The sequence below is a fragment of the Lipotes vexillifer genome, unplaced genomic scaffold (assembly GCF_000442215.2).
Source record: "Lipotes vexillifer unplaced genomic scaffold, Lipotes_vexillifer_v1.1 scaffold241, whole genome shotgun sequence".
In the NCBI taxonomy this organism is placed as follows: domain Eukaryota; kingdom Metazoa; phylum Chordata; class Mammalia; order Artiodactyla; family Lipotidae; genus Lipotes; species Lipotes vexillifer.
The window spans coordinates 667,932-684,305 of NW_006784922.1; the positions used below are offsets into that span (position 1 = coordinate 667,932).

Consider the following 16,374-nt stretch of genomic DNA (forward strand, 5'->3'; position numbering starts at 1 on the left):
AGTGGCACGTGTGAACCAACACTCATGGCAAGTAATATTACATCACAGGAGAATGGTGAAGTGGAGGGCCTGGACAGCCAGAGAAACATTTTAAAATCATCTTGGACCCTCAAGGATTTAGGACAGGTAAGAAGGCATAAAAAGTAAAAAGGATATAAAAAGTGTGCGTTTGTGTGTGTGTGTGTGTGTGTGTGTGAGGAACTAATTTTACCAGGAACTAATTCTGGCAGAGTCTTAACTTCTACTTTTTTTAAAACTGAAGATAATGTGCAGAGTCTGAGTCTGAAAGTCTCAAAATTGTGAGCAAGTTAAGGTGACAAATCCAGAAGGGCACAGCAAAACACAATGGGGATCCTTTGAGGATTTCTGGAATGAAAAAGATGTAGGAAAACTAACAGACACATCTTTATTGAGTGCCTAGTGCATGCAGAGTGTTACAACGAGCTAGGTAAGTGGAAATTCAAAAATAAATAGAGGGGCTTCCCTGGTGGCGCAGTGGTTGAGAGTCCGCCTGCCGATGCAGGGGACATGGGTTCGTGCCCCGGTCCGGGAAGATCCCACATGCCGCGGAACGGCTGGGCCCGTGAGCCATGGCCGCTGAGCCTGCGCGTCCGGAGCCTGTGCTCCGCAACGGGAGAGGCCACAACAGTGAGAGGCCCGCGTACCGCGAAAAAATAAATAAATAAATAAATAAATAAATAAATAAATAAATAGAAAAGGAGGAAACAACCCAAATGTCCACTGATGGATGAATGAATAACCAATATGTGGTATACATAATATACAACAGACTATTATTCAGCCTGAGGAATGAAATTCTGATACATGCTACAACATGGATGAACCTTGTAGACATTATGTTAAGTGAAATAAGCCAGACACAAGGGACAAATATTGTATGCTTCCATTTATATGAGGTAGGTAGCTAGAATAGTCAATTTCATAGAGACAGAAAGTAGAGTAGTGGTTGCCAAGCTGCTGGCGGTTGTGTGTGTGTGTGTGTGTGGAATGGGAGTTATTCTTTAAACCGTACAGAGTTTCAGTCTGGGATGATGTGAGAGTTCTGGAAATGGATAGTGGCGGTAGTTGCACCAAGGTGAATGTACTTAACGCCTCTGAACCCTACACTTAAAATGGCAAGTTACATGCGACGTATATGTGAACACGCACACACTGAAAAACAAAAAACAACGAATAGAGCCCTTTTTGGCCTCCAGGCGCTTGCGTTTAAAAAAACAAGAGAAGACACATACAGCCACAAGAAGGGCAGTGCAGGATGAAAGCAGAGAGCCAAAGACAGGCAGGGACCCCGAGGCATAGCCCAGTTTAGGCTGGGGTACTCAGAAAGCACTTCTCAGTAGGCATAATAATTATCTGTTTACCTGGCTTCCCCATGAGACATGAGTCACACCAGGAACTCTCCTTTTATTGTTACGCTCTCCAAAAACTAGAATGCCTGGCACAAAGTAGTATCTCAATACAGGCGGGTGGAAAGACTCTTGGAGAGAGAGCCCGAAATGTCCGCGTAATTTGGAAACGCGTTCATGTTCACGTTCATGGGTAAACGCCTGGGATGCGCTAGGGGCCGGAGAGAGTAGTCCAGTTTCCCGCCTGGGAGCTTACTCCCCCAAGTCTGCCAGCCTTAGCCCACCGAAGGAAGCCCCTGGACCTTGTGGAGCTCGCGGTCCGGGGCCCGAGGGCAAAGGGCTGAAGCGGTGCCTCTCGAGGCTTCAGCCGCCTCCCCTGCCCCTGCGCCGCCTTATCCCCGATAACTCCGGGACGCCTTCTGGAGCGCCCAAACCGCCAGGGGAAAATATCCGAAACCTGCAGTCCAGGGAAACGCCTCCAGTTGCCGCAGAGAAGGCGACGCGGGGCCTCGAGAAAGAAAAAGCCTTGCCGCCCAAAGCCTAGGGGGAGGGAAGCCCGGGAGCCCACCTGGCACACTCGTAAAACGCCCGCTGCCTCCCGCGTTCCGGCTCGGGGCCAGCCCCGGGCCAGCTCCGCGCCGCCGCCAGGAGGCAGGCCTCCCCCATGAGGGCACCGCCCGGCCCGCAAGAGCCCCGCCGCTTTCCGCGTCCGCACGAGCTGGGTGCGCCGGAGGGGGGTCGCCGCGACGTTCCCCGCCCGCGACAAGGAAAAGTTTCTTTACCTTGTACCAGCTTGAGGGGTGGGAGCTGGAGATTTCCCAGCCGAGGCCGAGAGCTGGGAGCCCATTAGGACGGAAGACCCGCGGGTAGGGGACAAGGAAGGCGAAAGGGGGACGCGCGGGAGAAGAAACGCTTGGGTTTCCGCGCTGGGGAATTTCACGAGCGCCGAGCTAAAGGTGGCATACAAACGTGTAGCTTAACTAAAGCAAACAAAACAAGTGGCGTGCACAAACACGAGGCTTTAGTAAAGCTCACCCAAATCTCCGTTAACGCTCTCTATCCTTGCAGCGCTTCTCCTGGATTGAAATTCCGCTCTAACCTCTAGTAAATCCTAACACTTTCACCTGAGTGGCCAGAAGATAACTTGCCACGTTTTTTCAAAGGTTTTCAGGGATGAGCTCTTAACCCTTTGGGGAAGGACCTTCGGGCAAGGTTACAAACGGAACTGCAAAGTTAATCTCCCCGCCCTCCTTGGTCAGACAAGTCCACGGAGGTGGTAGCAGAACGGAATGACGGCTGTAACTGATCATCTAAAGTAACTAACGGTCTGCGAACAAATTCTTCCTCTCTGTTTCAGCTTTGAACACTTCGCCACACACCAGCCCTCAGTGCAGCGAAAATCATGGTGTTTATTTAGATAACGACTGAGTACTTATAAAACTTAAACTTTCAAATGTAAAAGTGAACTCCTTGGTAAGGACTCCTGGCTACATCAACAAAGCAATGTAATGCCTGATTAATAGTGCTGATTAATGTTGGCTCAGGTTAATGCTGAGCCCATTACAATAATTAGATGGTTCAGCCATGTATCAAACGAGAGTCAATGAAAAATTATTTAGGACTTTGAGGCGTTCTCATACATCTTCCAAAGATCTATGATGGACTTTATGGGTCATTTGTAACTATCACTGGTTGATAGCTGTCCCGAGTAACAAAAACTTAAAAATAAGTCGTAGGTGGGGTAACAGTTTATTTTTGAGGCTCTGTAATTGATAAGGGGAGTAATGAAATGTTTGGAAACGTGAAAACTGCTTGATCCATAATATGATATACACAAGGGCAGCTGATGATTGTTCCTACATAAAGCCATTGATTTTTGATCCTCATTTCTTGTCAAGTGATTTTAATCAGGCAGCTAAAATTTTGAGGCAAGGTCCCCACTTTGAAATAAAAGTGTTTTAGGAAATGCAAAAGTCCAAAAGGTATGGCTCTGTATGAATTCCACAAACTATTAGGATTTTCCCACTAGCCAAAATAAAATCAGCTGGTGACAAAGATAGGTGTACTTAAAATACCATCGTATTTGAAATATTTCCACTACCTTGTCACCTGAAAAGGAAAATTGGGCTGAACAGAACTTGAATCTTCTTTTTAAAAATTATTTCGTTTCTTCTCACCAGTACCTATTGGAAATATTTAGTGTATTAAAAAAATTTTTTTTCTAAAGCTGGTGTGAAAGTCTTTATCATTGTATCATACTATTATTAATTAAGCCTGGCTGAGTAGAGATATGTGTACACCTTTAGTAATTTAAGTATTTCGAGATTACTGTGGAGTGTTGATTAGAACGTTCCTCTTACTGATAACTATAGAATCCCTTACCCCATTATGAAAGAACTTTTTAAAGTCGTTCCTAGATGCATTTTCTGGTGTGTATTTGGGTTTTCACTAAAAATTTCTATTCCTTCTCTGCATTCAATGGTTACTTTCTTTACTTCCATGAAATTTGTCAGATCTTCTCATTAGAGCAGCTTAGTTTAGCTGTCAAGTTTCTAGGGCATTCAGTTGCAGATAAGCGACTAAAACGGCAGCTTAACAGCATTTTTATTAACAGATGGTGGAAAACAAACGTCTTTGGAGAAGAACCGAAGGGGACAGGTTAAAAGGTCAATAAACAATTATTATTGCGCTTAAACTGGGGGGTTTCTCATCAGATTCGGTGGGGAGCCGCTCGCCCTATCTGAGGGATATGGAACAACGCAGCAGACCTCAGGGCCGTTCCCCGGGGACCACCTCAGACGACGGGGTGGTTATCTCCTGGCTGGACGGCTCCGATAGGCCATCGAGTGGTCAAACCGTCGCGTCCCGGGAGTGCTGCTGAGGTTTGGGTTGAGGTCTAATTGAAGAGGAGACTGGGAACTCAACTCGTGCATCGTCCCTTGGTCAGACCACCGCGGGCCTGCGCGTACTTCAGGTCTCAGCCCCTTTGGTAACGAATGGTGGGGTCCTGTCTCCTCCCCCCTCTTCTCAGTTGCTGCTCCCTCCTCTGGGTGAACTTTCTCTCCCGAGCGGGGCTGCTTTCCTAGGCTTCCTTTCCCTTGCCTCGGTAGCGCTCTGACGTGCACACCATGTGACAGGCCTCCTTCTGCTATAAGCAGAGGAAAGGTCCGCCCTCTCTCCTGGACTCAGCCCTCTCCTCGCCGATCTCTGTCCCTAGACTCTCAACCGTCCCGCATCCTCCCGGGCGCCCTCTGACTTGCTCGCCCGGGAGCCCCAGCACCCGCTCCTTGACTGAGCCGGCGAGGGCCGCTGGGAGGGAGGAAGATCAAGTCCCCCGCCCGGGCGGGGTGCGCGCGGAGCCAAACGAGCGTGGAGGTTTTGGGGCTACCGCGGCGGCGCAGGAGTTACAAAGTCGCAGCGCAAGCCTCGGGCACCGCTGCGCAGCCCGAGCAGCGGCGGCGCCCCCCATTGTGGCGCCCCCAGACCAGGCCAGCCGCCCGGGACCTGGGCTGGGGCGCGGCGGGAGCCCGGAGCCCGGCGCCCCTATGGGCCACCTCGCCGCCGCCGCGCCACAGCTATGACCCTGAGCACGGAGATGTCCGATGCCTCCGGCCTTGCCGAGGAGACAGACATCGACGTGGTGGGGGAGGGCGAGGACGAAGACGACGAGGAAGAGGAGGACGACGACGAGGGCGGCGGTGGCGTGTCCCGGCTGGCTGTCCCCGCGCAGCGGCGGCGACGGCGGCGCTCGTACGCCGGGGAAGACGAGCTAGAGGACCTGGAGGAGGAGGAGGACGACGATGACATCCTGCTGGCCCCGCGGACAGGGGGCTCGCCGGTGCCCCCGGGCCCAGCCCCGGTGGCAGGGGCCGGGACCGGCTGCGGCGGCACCGCGGGCGCGGGCGGCGGCGGGGGCGGCGGCGTGAGCGCGGGCGGCGGCGTCAAGAACCCCCTGGTGAAGCCGCCCTACTCGTACATCGCGCTCATCACCATGGCCATCCTGCAGAGCCCCAAGAAACGGCTGACGCTGAGCGAGATCTGCGAGTTCATCAGCGGCCGCTTCCCCTACTACCGGGAGAAGTTCCCCGCCTGGCAGAACAGCATCCGCCACAACCTCTCGCTCAACGACTGCTTCGTCAAGATCCCCCGCGAGCCCGGCAACCCCGGCAAAGGCAACTACTGGACGCTCGACCCCGAGTCTGCCGACATGTTCGACAACGGTAGCTTCCTGCGCCGGAGGAAGCGCTTCAAGCGGCAGCCGCTGCTCCCGCCCAACGCCGCCGCCGCCGCCGAGTCGCTGCTGCTGCGCAGCGCGGGGGGCGCTGGGGACCCAGCCGCCGCCGCCGCTGCCGCCGCCGCCGCCGGCCCAGTGCGCCGCGACCGCGCGTCCTCCCGTCACCAGCGCAACCCCCCGCCTCCGGCCCCGCCCCCGCCCCGCAAGGCCCCAGCCGCCAGGGGACGCCGCCGCGAGCCCCATGCACATGCGCCGGCGCGCGGCACGCCGGGAGCAGGAGTCTCGCCGGGGCCGTGCGCTGCATGCCGGGAGTCGGGAGCTTAGTCGCGCTGGCTCCGCCCACAGCGCGGGTGTCGGGTACCCGCGCTGTCCGGGCGAGTCCGGGGATGCTTCGGGCGAAGAGGGGCACCCCCGGCCCGGGTCACCCGGGGCCCGAGGTGTGACAGGCGGAGAGGGGCGGCTGCTGGCCAGGTGATGCCGAAGCGCTCCCTCCAGCCCCGCGGTCCGCACCACGGCCGACGATGCCTGTCAGATCGCTCCTGAGATTCTTCCGAGCCCCTTCGGTGCGGTGCAGTTGACATTTCCTACGTGTGCTCCCCCGCTCCCTCGTGGCCGCAGCGGCCGCCGCCGCCTCCTCCGTCTCCTCGTCCGCCGCCCTGGGGACTCTGCACCAAGGGACTGCCCTGTCCAGTGTCGAGAACTTTACTGCTAGGATCTCAAATTGTTAATAACGCTATGTTAGCGCGCTTGAGAAAGAGAAGGTAGGAATCCCGGCTCCTTTTTTCATCTGGGTGGTTTTGTGTTTTGTTCCCTCCTCCCGGCGCGGCCCTTCCCGACCTCGCGCCCCCAGTCCACCGCTTTGGATTCTCAGATGAGACTGTCTGCCAGCTGCTAGGGCGCGCTTTTCTGCTCTGCAGGGCACTCTTATTTATGCAAAGTCGCCCTATGCTGCAGCCCCCCGACCTAGGGCGGGGAGGAAGAGGGTGCTGGTGGGGATCCGCCCTGTCTAGGCACAAGGGGCTTCCTTGACTTTGGGAAAAATTTTAAAACCTAAGCCTTTTTGAGGTCTAGAGAGTCTCAGGTCCAGGCGTTAAAAGGAAAAAAAAAAAAAAAGGATCGATAATGTTCAAAAGAAGATGAATACAAAAATAGGAAAGGTCCCGAAAAATGCCAGAGAAGCAATAGTTTTTATCTGAGGACACTTGTCTGGTGTACTTTTTCATGAAAAGAAAAAAATGATTAACATGTTTACATAAGGAAAAAAGTCAGAATTATCATTTCTTATTTTAACCTGTGTTTTGTATCATAATAGACATGAGGAATTTTTATTTTGTACTTACTGCATATTCTTTGCAAGGAGTATTGTAAATTTTGACTGGCAATTATTATTGTACTATTCTAATGTAAGATTTTTACACTTTTTTAGAAATAAATGCTTAATTTTCAAAGAAAATTCTCAAAAAGAATCGGCTTCAGTCATCCCCTTCTTAGTTTATTGTCTTTTCTGCTAAAAAAGTTTCCTTGTGAGATAAGTAGGAACACATTATGAAATAGAAAAATAATATTTTCAAAGACAACTTAACAAAAGCATCATGCCATGATTTTTCATTTATACTTTCTAAGTCAAAACCATTGCAGGAGATCAGAAATTGTTTTTAAACGACTACAAATAAAAGTTACTTTGGTATACATTTCAAATCTTATTTGATTCCATTTTGAAGAGCATTGAGGCTACTCAAAATAAAAGCCACAGTTCTTTAAGATACTGATAATTTTACAGAACTTTAAAATTTATTTTCGATTTTCTCACTCCATTTAACTGCCACTCTTTTTTGAGCACAATATTGTATATATATGTAAAAACTCTGCAACATAAGGTTATATTATAATGGAAGCAACACAAGCAAATAGGGAATTTTTGGATGAAAAATTTATTAGAAAAAATTTAATAGAGCTGATCATTAGTTAAATAGCTTTAAAGTCATGAATAAGAAACTATTTACATAGATAAAATGAATTGTATTTGAAAGCTCTAGTATTTAAAACTATTTTCTTTGACACATAGGATTCCAGTAGTTGCATAAAGAAATTTTTTCCGAAAAGGCAAACTTAACTTTGAAATTCTAGTTTAAATGAAAAACTTAGAGTATGTAAGGGAAACCTTTAATTTTTGGATAGTATACTCTTTAAAGAATAAAAATGAAAATGCATCAGGTGTTTACTGAACTACCTATATTTATACAATTTGGGTGATTAGGATATCTTTTTTCAGATTTTGCTTTCACTGACTACTTGTTGCAGGCAATTTATAGTTCTTTGAAAAAAATGTGAAAGTCTAGTTTTGATTACTACCGATGTTGTGGGCTTCAGATAAAAGCAAGGCACATGTAATATGTAATTTAAATGCTTAATATCAGTGAGTTGCAGAGGTTAAATCTGTTAATTTAAAAAAAATATCTGGACAGGTATATATCTGAAGAGCTGGAGATTTAACCTAGCAAATTAACAAAGACTTCATTATAGTCCAGTATTTTGCAGTGACGTTCATTCTTGATGCCGTGTCCTTCCCTCCCTTTTTAGGGAGGAAAAAAACTGACTCTCACGGCCTCAAAATTAAGTTCTGTTTTTTTTTTCCTATGAGATATTAGGGAGAGGTTAAATAAGAGGTTAAAGTAAACACAGTCACCCCCAAATTTACCACTAAATATATAGATATAAGTTGAAATTCGTTAGAACAAAATCTTATATGCCAAGTTACTCTTACCCTAGCCCACCTAAGGGAGAGGAGACATTGGAACCCAGAACGTCCGGATGCCACTGGTGCCCTGGGTGAACAGACGTTAGCAGGCCGAGCCCAAACCGCACAAGCACTGCTGACGGGCCTTGCAGCCTTCTGTAACGCATAAATCTGAAATGTATATCTGAAAGTAATTAGGAAGAGAGAGCGAAAGAACAAAACCGTGTGTATTATTATTTGCATGATGCTTAGATGTCCTGAAACCTGGGAATCCCGGCTAATCCCTCTCTCTGTCCAGATTCCTGCATCTTTAAAAAAGTGCGGGGACGGGCTTCACCCCCCAGGTTGTCAGTGCTTTTAAGAGAATGACAAGAAGGCCTGGGCGATCCAGCGCTGGCCTCGGTCCTGGACCCGGAGCTTCCCCCGCAAGCGCATCGTGAGCCCTGATTTCTGAGAAAAGGTAAAGCAGACCCGCCTGCCTCAGTCTCGAGTTTTGCGTCCTGCGAGTTCAGCTCCTCCACCCTCAGGGTTTGGGGTTCCACCATCTTCTTTGCTGGCTCCGTGGGCCTGGCCGACGGGTGGACGACATATGAGAAAGCGAAGGCCGTGGGGCAAGTGAGGGGTGGGCCGTGGGCCGCTAAGCGAGGGCCGCGGGGCAGGCGAGGATGAGCCGTGGGCCGTGGACCCGGTGAGCCAGGAGAGCGGGGCGCGCCCCGTCAGGCCGCGGGGCGAGCAGGTGCTGGAACAAAGACCGCCGGGCCGCCGGCTACCGCGGCCTTTGATGGGCAAGGACGTCTCCTCCCGGGGCTCCTCATTCGCATGCAAATCCAGCTCCGGTCCCCTTTTCTTTGAAGGCAAACAGAAGGATGTTTGTGTGTTTGTAAGGATGAAGCCTGCTTCAACAAGCCTTCCTCAATAGGCTGGGTCTCGAAAAATAAACCAGTTGGACAAACATTGGCCACCAGCTCTCCTCCTCCCGACTACAAAGTGTGGATTTGCTACAACTCATTAACCCGACGCTTTTCTCCCCTTCTCCTTGTTTCTTTGCTCATCAAACGCCCCCGTAGAGCCTGGAGACAAATGACCGAAGCGCAGTTGGGAGGGAATTGCAGTTAATAGGGAGAGGGATATATTGGGGCTAATGGTTCAGGCAGCTCCCGAAGGACCACACAAAAAGGAGCCTCTCCATTCAGGGCTGTGTTGTGCTGTGGAGATTTAATCTGCAGCTAGATTTAGCCAAATGTTATCTATTGCGGGGGGTGGGGTGGAGGGGGGGGAGACACAATTTTAGTCTGAAAAAGATAAAAGTCACCTTGAAGAGAAATTTGTGGAAGATATTTGTGGGTTTCTTCAGGTTTTAAAAAAATCAGTAAAAAGCTGCACTACCCTTGTACCACACATGGTGTCATGACCTTAGATCATTTCTTGGTTGATTTCTTTCTTCTCTATTGGGTAATTATTTTATTTCTTTAAAATAAGAAGATAGCGCTTCTGCTCAACAACGTGTTGCCTCTCCATCCCCATCCCGTGAATTTATTTAAGAGGCACTTCCCTTCCTCTTAAAAAAGAAAAGAAAAAGAAACTGAGGAGGCAAAGGAAAAAATTCGTGAGGACTTTCCCCATTTTTTACTCACTGAGGCATCTTGTTTGCACATCTCCGCTTTCCTGTCCCCTACTCAGTGGCCCATTCCGGCCTTAACTTTCTGCTGTTGGAATTGGAATTTGGGGTATATTTGTTATCAAACTTCTTACAGTGAATGTAGTTAGCATCTCTTTGGGGGGAAGGTTTCTGCCTTTCACAGTTTTGTTTGTTTTTAACCCACCATTTCTTCCTCTAGCCTGTCCTCTGAGAGAGCTGGGGGAGGTGATTATTTTGATGGAATACCAGCCTGTGCCATTTATTAAAGGCTGTCTGAGGCCAGTGGCTGTGCCTGTTTTGTTTTTCTCTCTCTGGCTCTGGTGGCTCTGATTTCCTTGCTTGACTGAGGACCAAGCTTGGAGCAGCTAACAGTGTTATTACAACTGCTATTGATGGGTAGGGATCTGATGTTACTACCCAGAGCTAGGAATTAAGAACTCTAATTTTAGTTTAGAAATTCTCTGCTGGCTACACATTTTGCTCACACCTGTCTTTATAACTGACTGAGAAAAGTCATTTAGGGGCAAATTAAAGGTCATATCAGCATCAAACTCAATCCAAATCAGAAATCTGCCCAGGAAGGACCCTGGTCTCTCTGGGCTTCTCCAAGGGAGGGTAGTCCTGGGACTAATTGGAATGCCAGGGGTCCCCTTCCCTCTTTAGAACTGAACCAGATAGGCCTGGAGAGCAGAGGACAAGTGAAGTGGGCCCGGCATTGTCAGTATCCATTCTTGTCTCTACTGGTTTCCTGGTATTGCAGCTGGGTCACACATATACACACGCAGGCATGCACGCTCATTGCCCATCAGCTGTCACTTGCCTCCCTTCTCCCCTATGATTTTGTAATTAGGCATATGCTTTTTGTTGGTAAATGTGTTTGATGTCATGGCCAGTGAAACGTGGAGTGTTTATAGGGCCACGAATGTAAATGTGTAAATATGTTTAGTGTAAAATCTGGCCCTTCGACTTTAGCAATAAATACCCTGCCAACTCGGATACAATTACATTTGACAGAAAGATGGAGAATCTGATCATGACCAGCTGCTCAGGGCTCTTTGGGGCTTATACTTTGCCAACTGAACTCACTTTTCAGATAATTTCTTTGCATGTCACATCTCTCTAATCACATCTTTCCCTTGATGTGAACAGCTTGGGCTCCCTTCTTTTTATTGTTGACCCCCCTGGCATGCAGGAAACTTCCTGGTTCATTCCTCCTGCTTCCTTTACCAGGAAACTACTGTTCAGTAACAAGCAAAAAACACACATAGAAAACAGCTGATTCTTATCATCGAGCCCCTGTTTAGAGTCCGGAGTCTCCAAGTGTGATAAGGTGGCTAGGAAGAAAAGTGAGGATAAAGACTGTAAGCGTCATATTTATATTTTTTCTTGTCCTTAGCATTATCATCCTAACTTTAAAAACTGTTTTGAGTTACTCTCCCTTTTAAAAGTGAACCTTTTAGGGAATTATAATATACATACAGAAAAATGCACAAATCTCAACCACTTTTCACAAAGTGAGCACACCTGTGTAACCAGCTTCAGATCAAGAAGCAGATGTTACCAGTACCCAGGAACCCCTTTCCTGTCTATTCCAGTCACCACCCTCAGCACACATTAACTTTTCAAAAGGATTTTCACTAATACTTCTCTCAACCACATTGTGAAATAGTGAGGACAATAATTGTTATTGACCCCACTTTACAAATAAAGATATCAAGGCTCAAAAGATATGAAGTGACTTGCCCAAGGTCACAGCTACTGGGATGTCAGCATTTAAATCCCATTTTGTTGCCATTACATCACACCGCCACTGGGTTACCATCATTGTGATTGATTAAATGCCCACTGTGGTAGGGTGATTGCCTTAGAGGTCACTGTGTACAAGAGTCATTTATTTCTTGTACACTTTTTTGGTGTTTTCGCTAGATTCTCCTCCTTGCCGCTTCCACTCAGGGCTTCCCAGAGATACGCAGCCCCTGTTTTGGATGCATTTGGAATTGATAGCTAATTATTTCAGATATATCAGCTTCTTTCACCTAGTTCTACAAGACACTCTCCTAATATCACTTTTTTTTTTTTTTGCATCAGCAGTCTTCTTTAAAACATCACACACACACACACACACACACACACACACACACACACACACACACACGGCTTACCTTTTCACCTCTGTAATATTTGTCCATTTCCTCGGCTTCTCTCACTGATTCTTAATGCTCAGAATCTGCCAAACTGGCAGAACGTTTTGCTAAGATGCTAAGTAGGTCTTTATAACCAGGCTCAGGATCACATCCTTCTCATGTGGAAATGGGAAGAGTATGTAAGAGTCAGATAAACTGATTTAACATTTAATGAGAAAGCAAATTATTTTCCCGAGACTGTGCCCTCCCCCCACTCTCGAAGAGTTTACTTTGAACAGCTGCGTATGATGTGGCTTGAGTGCGTTCTTTTAGCCCCTACACGGTTAATGCACTGCACCGGAGCCTCCTGAGGGGTTGCCCCTCCTGGAGCTCCAAACTGCCGGGCCACAGATCTCCCTAAAATGCGTTGATGATGGTGGTGGGGGCATCCCAGACCACCTGCTGGAATCACATCTCTCCCTTGATGTGAACAGCCCATCCTTGCCAGTCGCCACCAGAAACCTCACTGAAGCCCAGCCTCCTCGGGCAGGCGCTGGAGCCACTACTTGTCCCTTATGAGGACATCCAGGCTGGAGTCAATGCGGGGATCGCACCTAATTGTGAGCTGTAGACCACAAAGGAAAGTGTAGGCGGTGATTTTTTTCAAGAGACAGTGCTTAATGTAAGGTAACACTGATTTTCTAGAGAAAGTGTTTTTAAAAGCTCTTTCTTCTAAATTCTAGGCTGTAAAAAACAACAAAACCCCACTTCAGGAAGAAACACAGTCTATTAAAATCAGAAGCTTTATTTAGAGAACCTGGAATATTCTAATTCTGAATTTGAAATTAGAAGAAGGTCTGGAAGGATATTTTTCTAATCTTAAAGTGAGAGTGACTCTTTTTCAAGATAGGATGTTTCCCTGTACAAAGCATGCTACCGTTAAGGAGAATCTATCTAGTCCGTTAGGCGGAATGCAACTCTATGTAATGCATCCATAGGTCCAGTGAGTCCCCCAGCACCAAGAGAGGATCTGGCAGGCCTGGGTGGGAGAGGATGGATCTGAGGCCATGGGCCTTGCCTCGGTCTGTCTGTCCGAGAGGGAGACAGAAACAAACTACGAATTCTCTCTTAATTACAACTCTGATCAATAAAAGACTGGCAAAGAAACGGGGGGCAGATAATTATGGCAGAAAGCAGAAGCTTCTTTGAACACTTGCTTAGGAATTCCCTTTAATATAACTAAAAGGCAGATATTTTCAGCAATAAAAGGATATGATACCTTTTCTGACAAGTCAATAATGAAGGATTATAATGAATGAAAAATAACTTCGTTTTCTATTTCTATTTTTTATTATTTTTATGCAGTTTCATATATATGAAAATGACTGTGACGAGATTATATTCTGTTAAATGATTGACTGGGAAGAGGGGGGAAAAATCACAAACCAAAAAACAACAACAAAAACCCTCCAAAGCCTGCAACAGAAGAAATAAGACTCAGTTAAAAATAAAAATATTAGATCAGTTTTCACACTCATTTATACTTTTGGCAAATGTGGTGATGGGTTTCGAGAATCAATAAGCCAAGTTATGTGAAAATACTTTGGAAAACATAAAACCTATACACATGCATGGAATGATGATTCCTTTGTGGCTTCTTTCCCACATCCTTATTCTTCCAGGAAATAAAAAGAAACACTTCTAACCGTTTGGAGTATACCCAAATCCTTAAATTAGATAAGAGAAAATTTTGGTCTCCTGTAAGACTCATCTTTCTTCAACATTCGCACCCTATCTATGAAATAAATTGTTATATAACCCTTTCTAGAAATAATGAGAAGAAATGAAGTGGCACTGTGTTTTCTCTTACCTCAGCCAGATGTGTATCTGGACAGATAACTTTCTCCTCCCTTCTAAAATAAACAAACCAGTGGTGTTTTAAATCCACTCTTCTAGTCTCTTGTTCTATTTCTTTTCTCTAGTTATTTATCTACCGATCATCTCTTTAACCTCTAAGCTTTGAAAAGTGGGATTAGTCTTCAGTATTTATTGAGCACCTGCTACACTGCAAATCCCTTTAGTCCCAATTTAAATGTAGGGAACAAATGAAAGAATTCCCACCACCACGCTGCCTCTGATAACAGAAACATATACTCGCACAACCAGAGGAACAAGCCATTTCAGTAGGAAACAATGGGGTGGAGGGAAGACTAGGAAGATAATTTTTTCACTTCCCCATTTAACAGAACCATTAAAAAAAAAAAAATCCCGATCGTCTGTAAACTAAACTGAAGTTCCTTCTTGAAAATATCTTTCTAGTGTGGCAGTTTTCTCACAAAGTGCTTAAAACAGCTATAGGGGCATATGTGGTATGGAGGTAACTCAGTGAGAAACTCCTCCACGCAGAGAACTAGGAATTTGGGTTTCCTCTCAAGTTTTTAAGGCTTTCTACTAAGAGTTCACCTATCAGTCTTATCCCTAGCCACCAGTTCTTTGGTGAAGAACTGAAAAGGCGGGGGAGGATGGTTTGTGATCCGGCCCATCAAAAAATGCTCAGACTACTGTGAACTGAGACTGTGACCTACAAGGAATGAGTTTATGTTCATATGGGTTTGTGAAAGAGTCAAATACAGAGGCACAGTGAAAAGCCCTAGGACACTTTTTTCCCGTTCTTAAACATTTTATTACAAATCAAAGAAAAACTTTAAAATAAATTTAAAATTTTTTAAATAAAGAAATATTTTTCTTGTATTCTTTTATAATTTTAAAATATTTTCCACTTGCAAAAATTGTAGACACATTAATATGCAAACTCAGAGAAGTCAGGGTTTGGAAGAGTTTTTTGGTACTCAAGCATTAATCTCACCTTTAAGTTATCGCCAAGGAACTTAGGGCAGGTCACCAAGTTTGGGTCTTGTTTTCTTCTTCAAAAGGAACCAGGGGTACAGAGGACAAAAATAGAATGCTGAGGCGCTGTGTTCTGTTCTTCTATTTAAGGAATTTAATATTTCTTTGCCTTCCTCCTCTTCCCCCCTCCCCCTCCCCCCATTCCCCTCCATCTGCATACTTAGCAGGACTCAAGCAAACCATCCCCCACACGTCATTAGAATTATGTGGGACGGGATCCCTCATTTTAGGGAGTTGGTGGGTGCGAGTTGTTATTGTAACTCTATTCTGTAACTAAAGCTCTGGCATGTAATAAATCTCTCCCCAAAGACTTTTGGATCTTTGATTTGAAAAATCGGATTCCTTTTGTGGAAACAGTTGACAGGAACCTAAAAGGATTAGTTGCATTCCACATAGGATAATTTTTACTGGCAACATTTTGAAACGATTTGGTCCCTTTCAGACCTTAAACAATGTCCAGAAAAATGATCTAACGAGACTTGTATTGTTTTCCTTTGTATGTGAATCCGTTTGCCGCTTGTGCCAGCGTCTCCATAGGGTTTTGACAGGGTTTTGCTCCCGAGCAGTGCACCGAATTAATTTTGGATCTCCCTGTCTACTTGGTTTGTTACTTCCTTCGGCCAGGGGCGCAGCAGTGTTTTCCCAACGTCAGCCCCTGAAATGAAGCGGGAGCGGGTGGTTTGTCTCTCGGTGGCGCCGCGTCTGGGAGGGGGCCCAGGGACCCGTCGCGGCTCGCCGAGGGCGGCGCGTCCGACGCGCAACGACCGGCCCCCTTTATCGCCGACAGCCCGGGCACCCGGACTTGGCAGGGGACGGCGAGGCAGCGCGCACTTCCTAACCTTTCACCGTCTGATACTCCTGGGGTCCTCTGTCCACCAGGATGCGAGGCTGAAAGCGAGAGGGCGAAAAGGGAGATAATTTAGTTTCTCCTTTCTCCCTAACCACCCCCCCCCACCCGAAAAGAAGCCCCAAACAAAAAACGAGGAGAGGCCTGCAGTCTCCCAGAAGACGGCCGCTGTGCTGCTGCGAGCGGGCCGCGGGCGACCGCGCTCCCCGCCTCCCCCGGCCCTCTCCACTGTTTATTTTGTTGTCAGCGGACTTATCAAGATGTTAGTTTGCTGGAGGTTCTGACCTGCCCGGGCGCTTTGGCTGCTCAGCCCGGGCTTTCCCCTCTGTTTTTACACCTGCACAAACTCCACCGCACTCCCCTGTCTGATTTATGGCCCAATTAAAGGTTCAGCGTTCTCGAAGCCACCCGCGCTGCTCTCCTCCCCGCCTCCCGCGGGCCGCGGCGAGCGCAGGAATCTGGTGGGAAATTAGAGTTCAATGTGCTCGTCCAAACACCTACAGCTAGTCTCTCGTTGGTT

General features: G+C 47.3%; 1 protein-coding gene across 1 annotated transcript; it reads left to right on the plus strand.

The window, feature by feature from the left end:
• Positions 1-4,944: 4,944 nt before the first annotated feature.
• Positions 4,945-5,925, plus strand: FOXD1 (forkhead box D1). Its single transcript, XM_007457113.1, has one exon. The coding sequence runs from the start codon at positions 4,945-4,947 to the stop codon at positions 5,923-5,925; it is 981 nt and encodes a 326-aa protein (XP_007457175.1).
• The last annotated feature ends 10,449 nt before the right edge of the window (positions 5,926-16,374 follow it).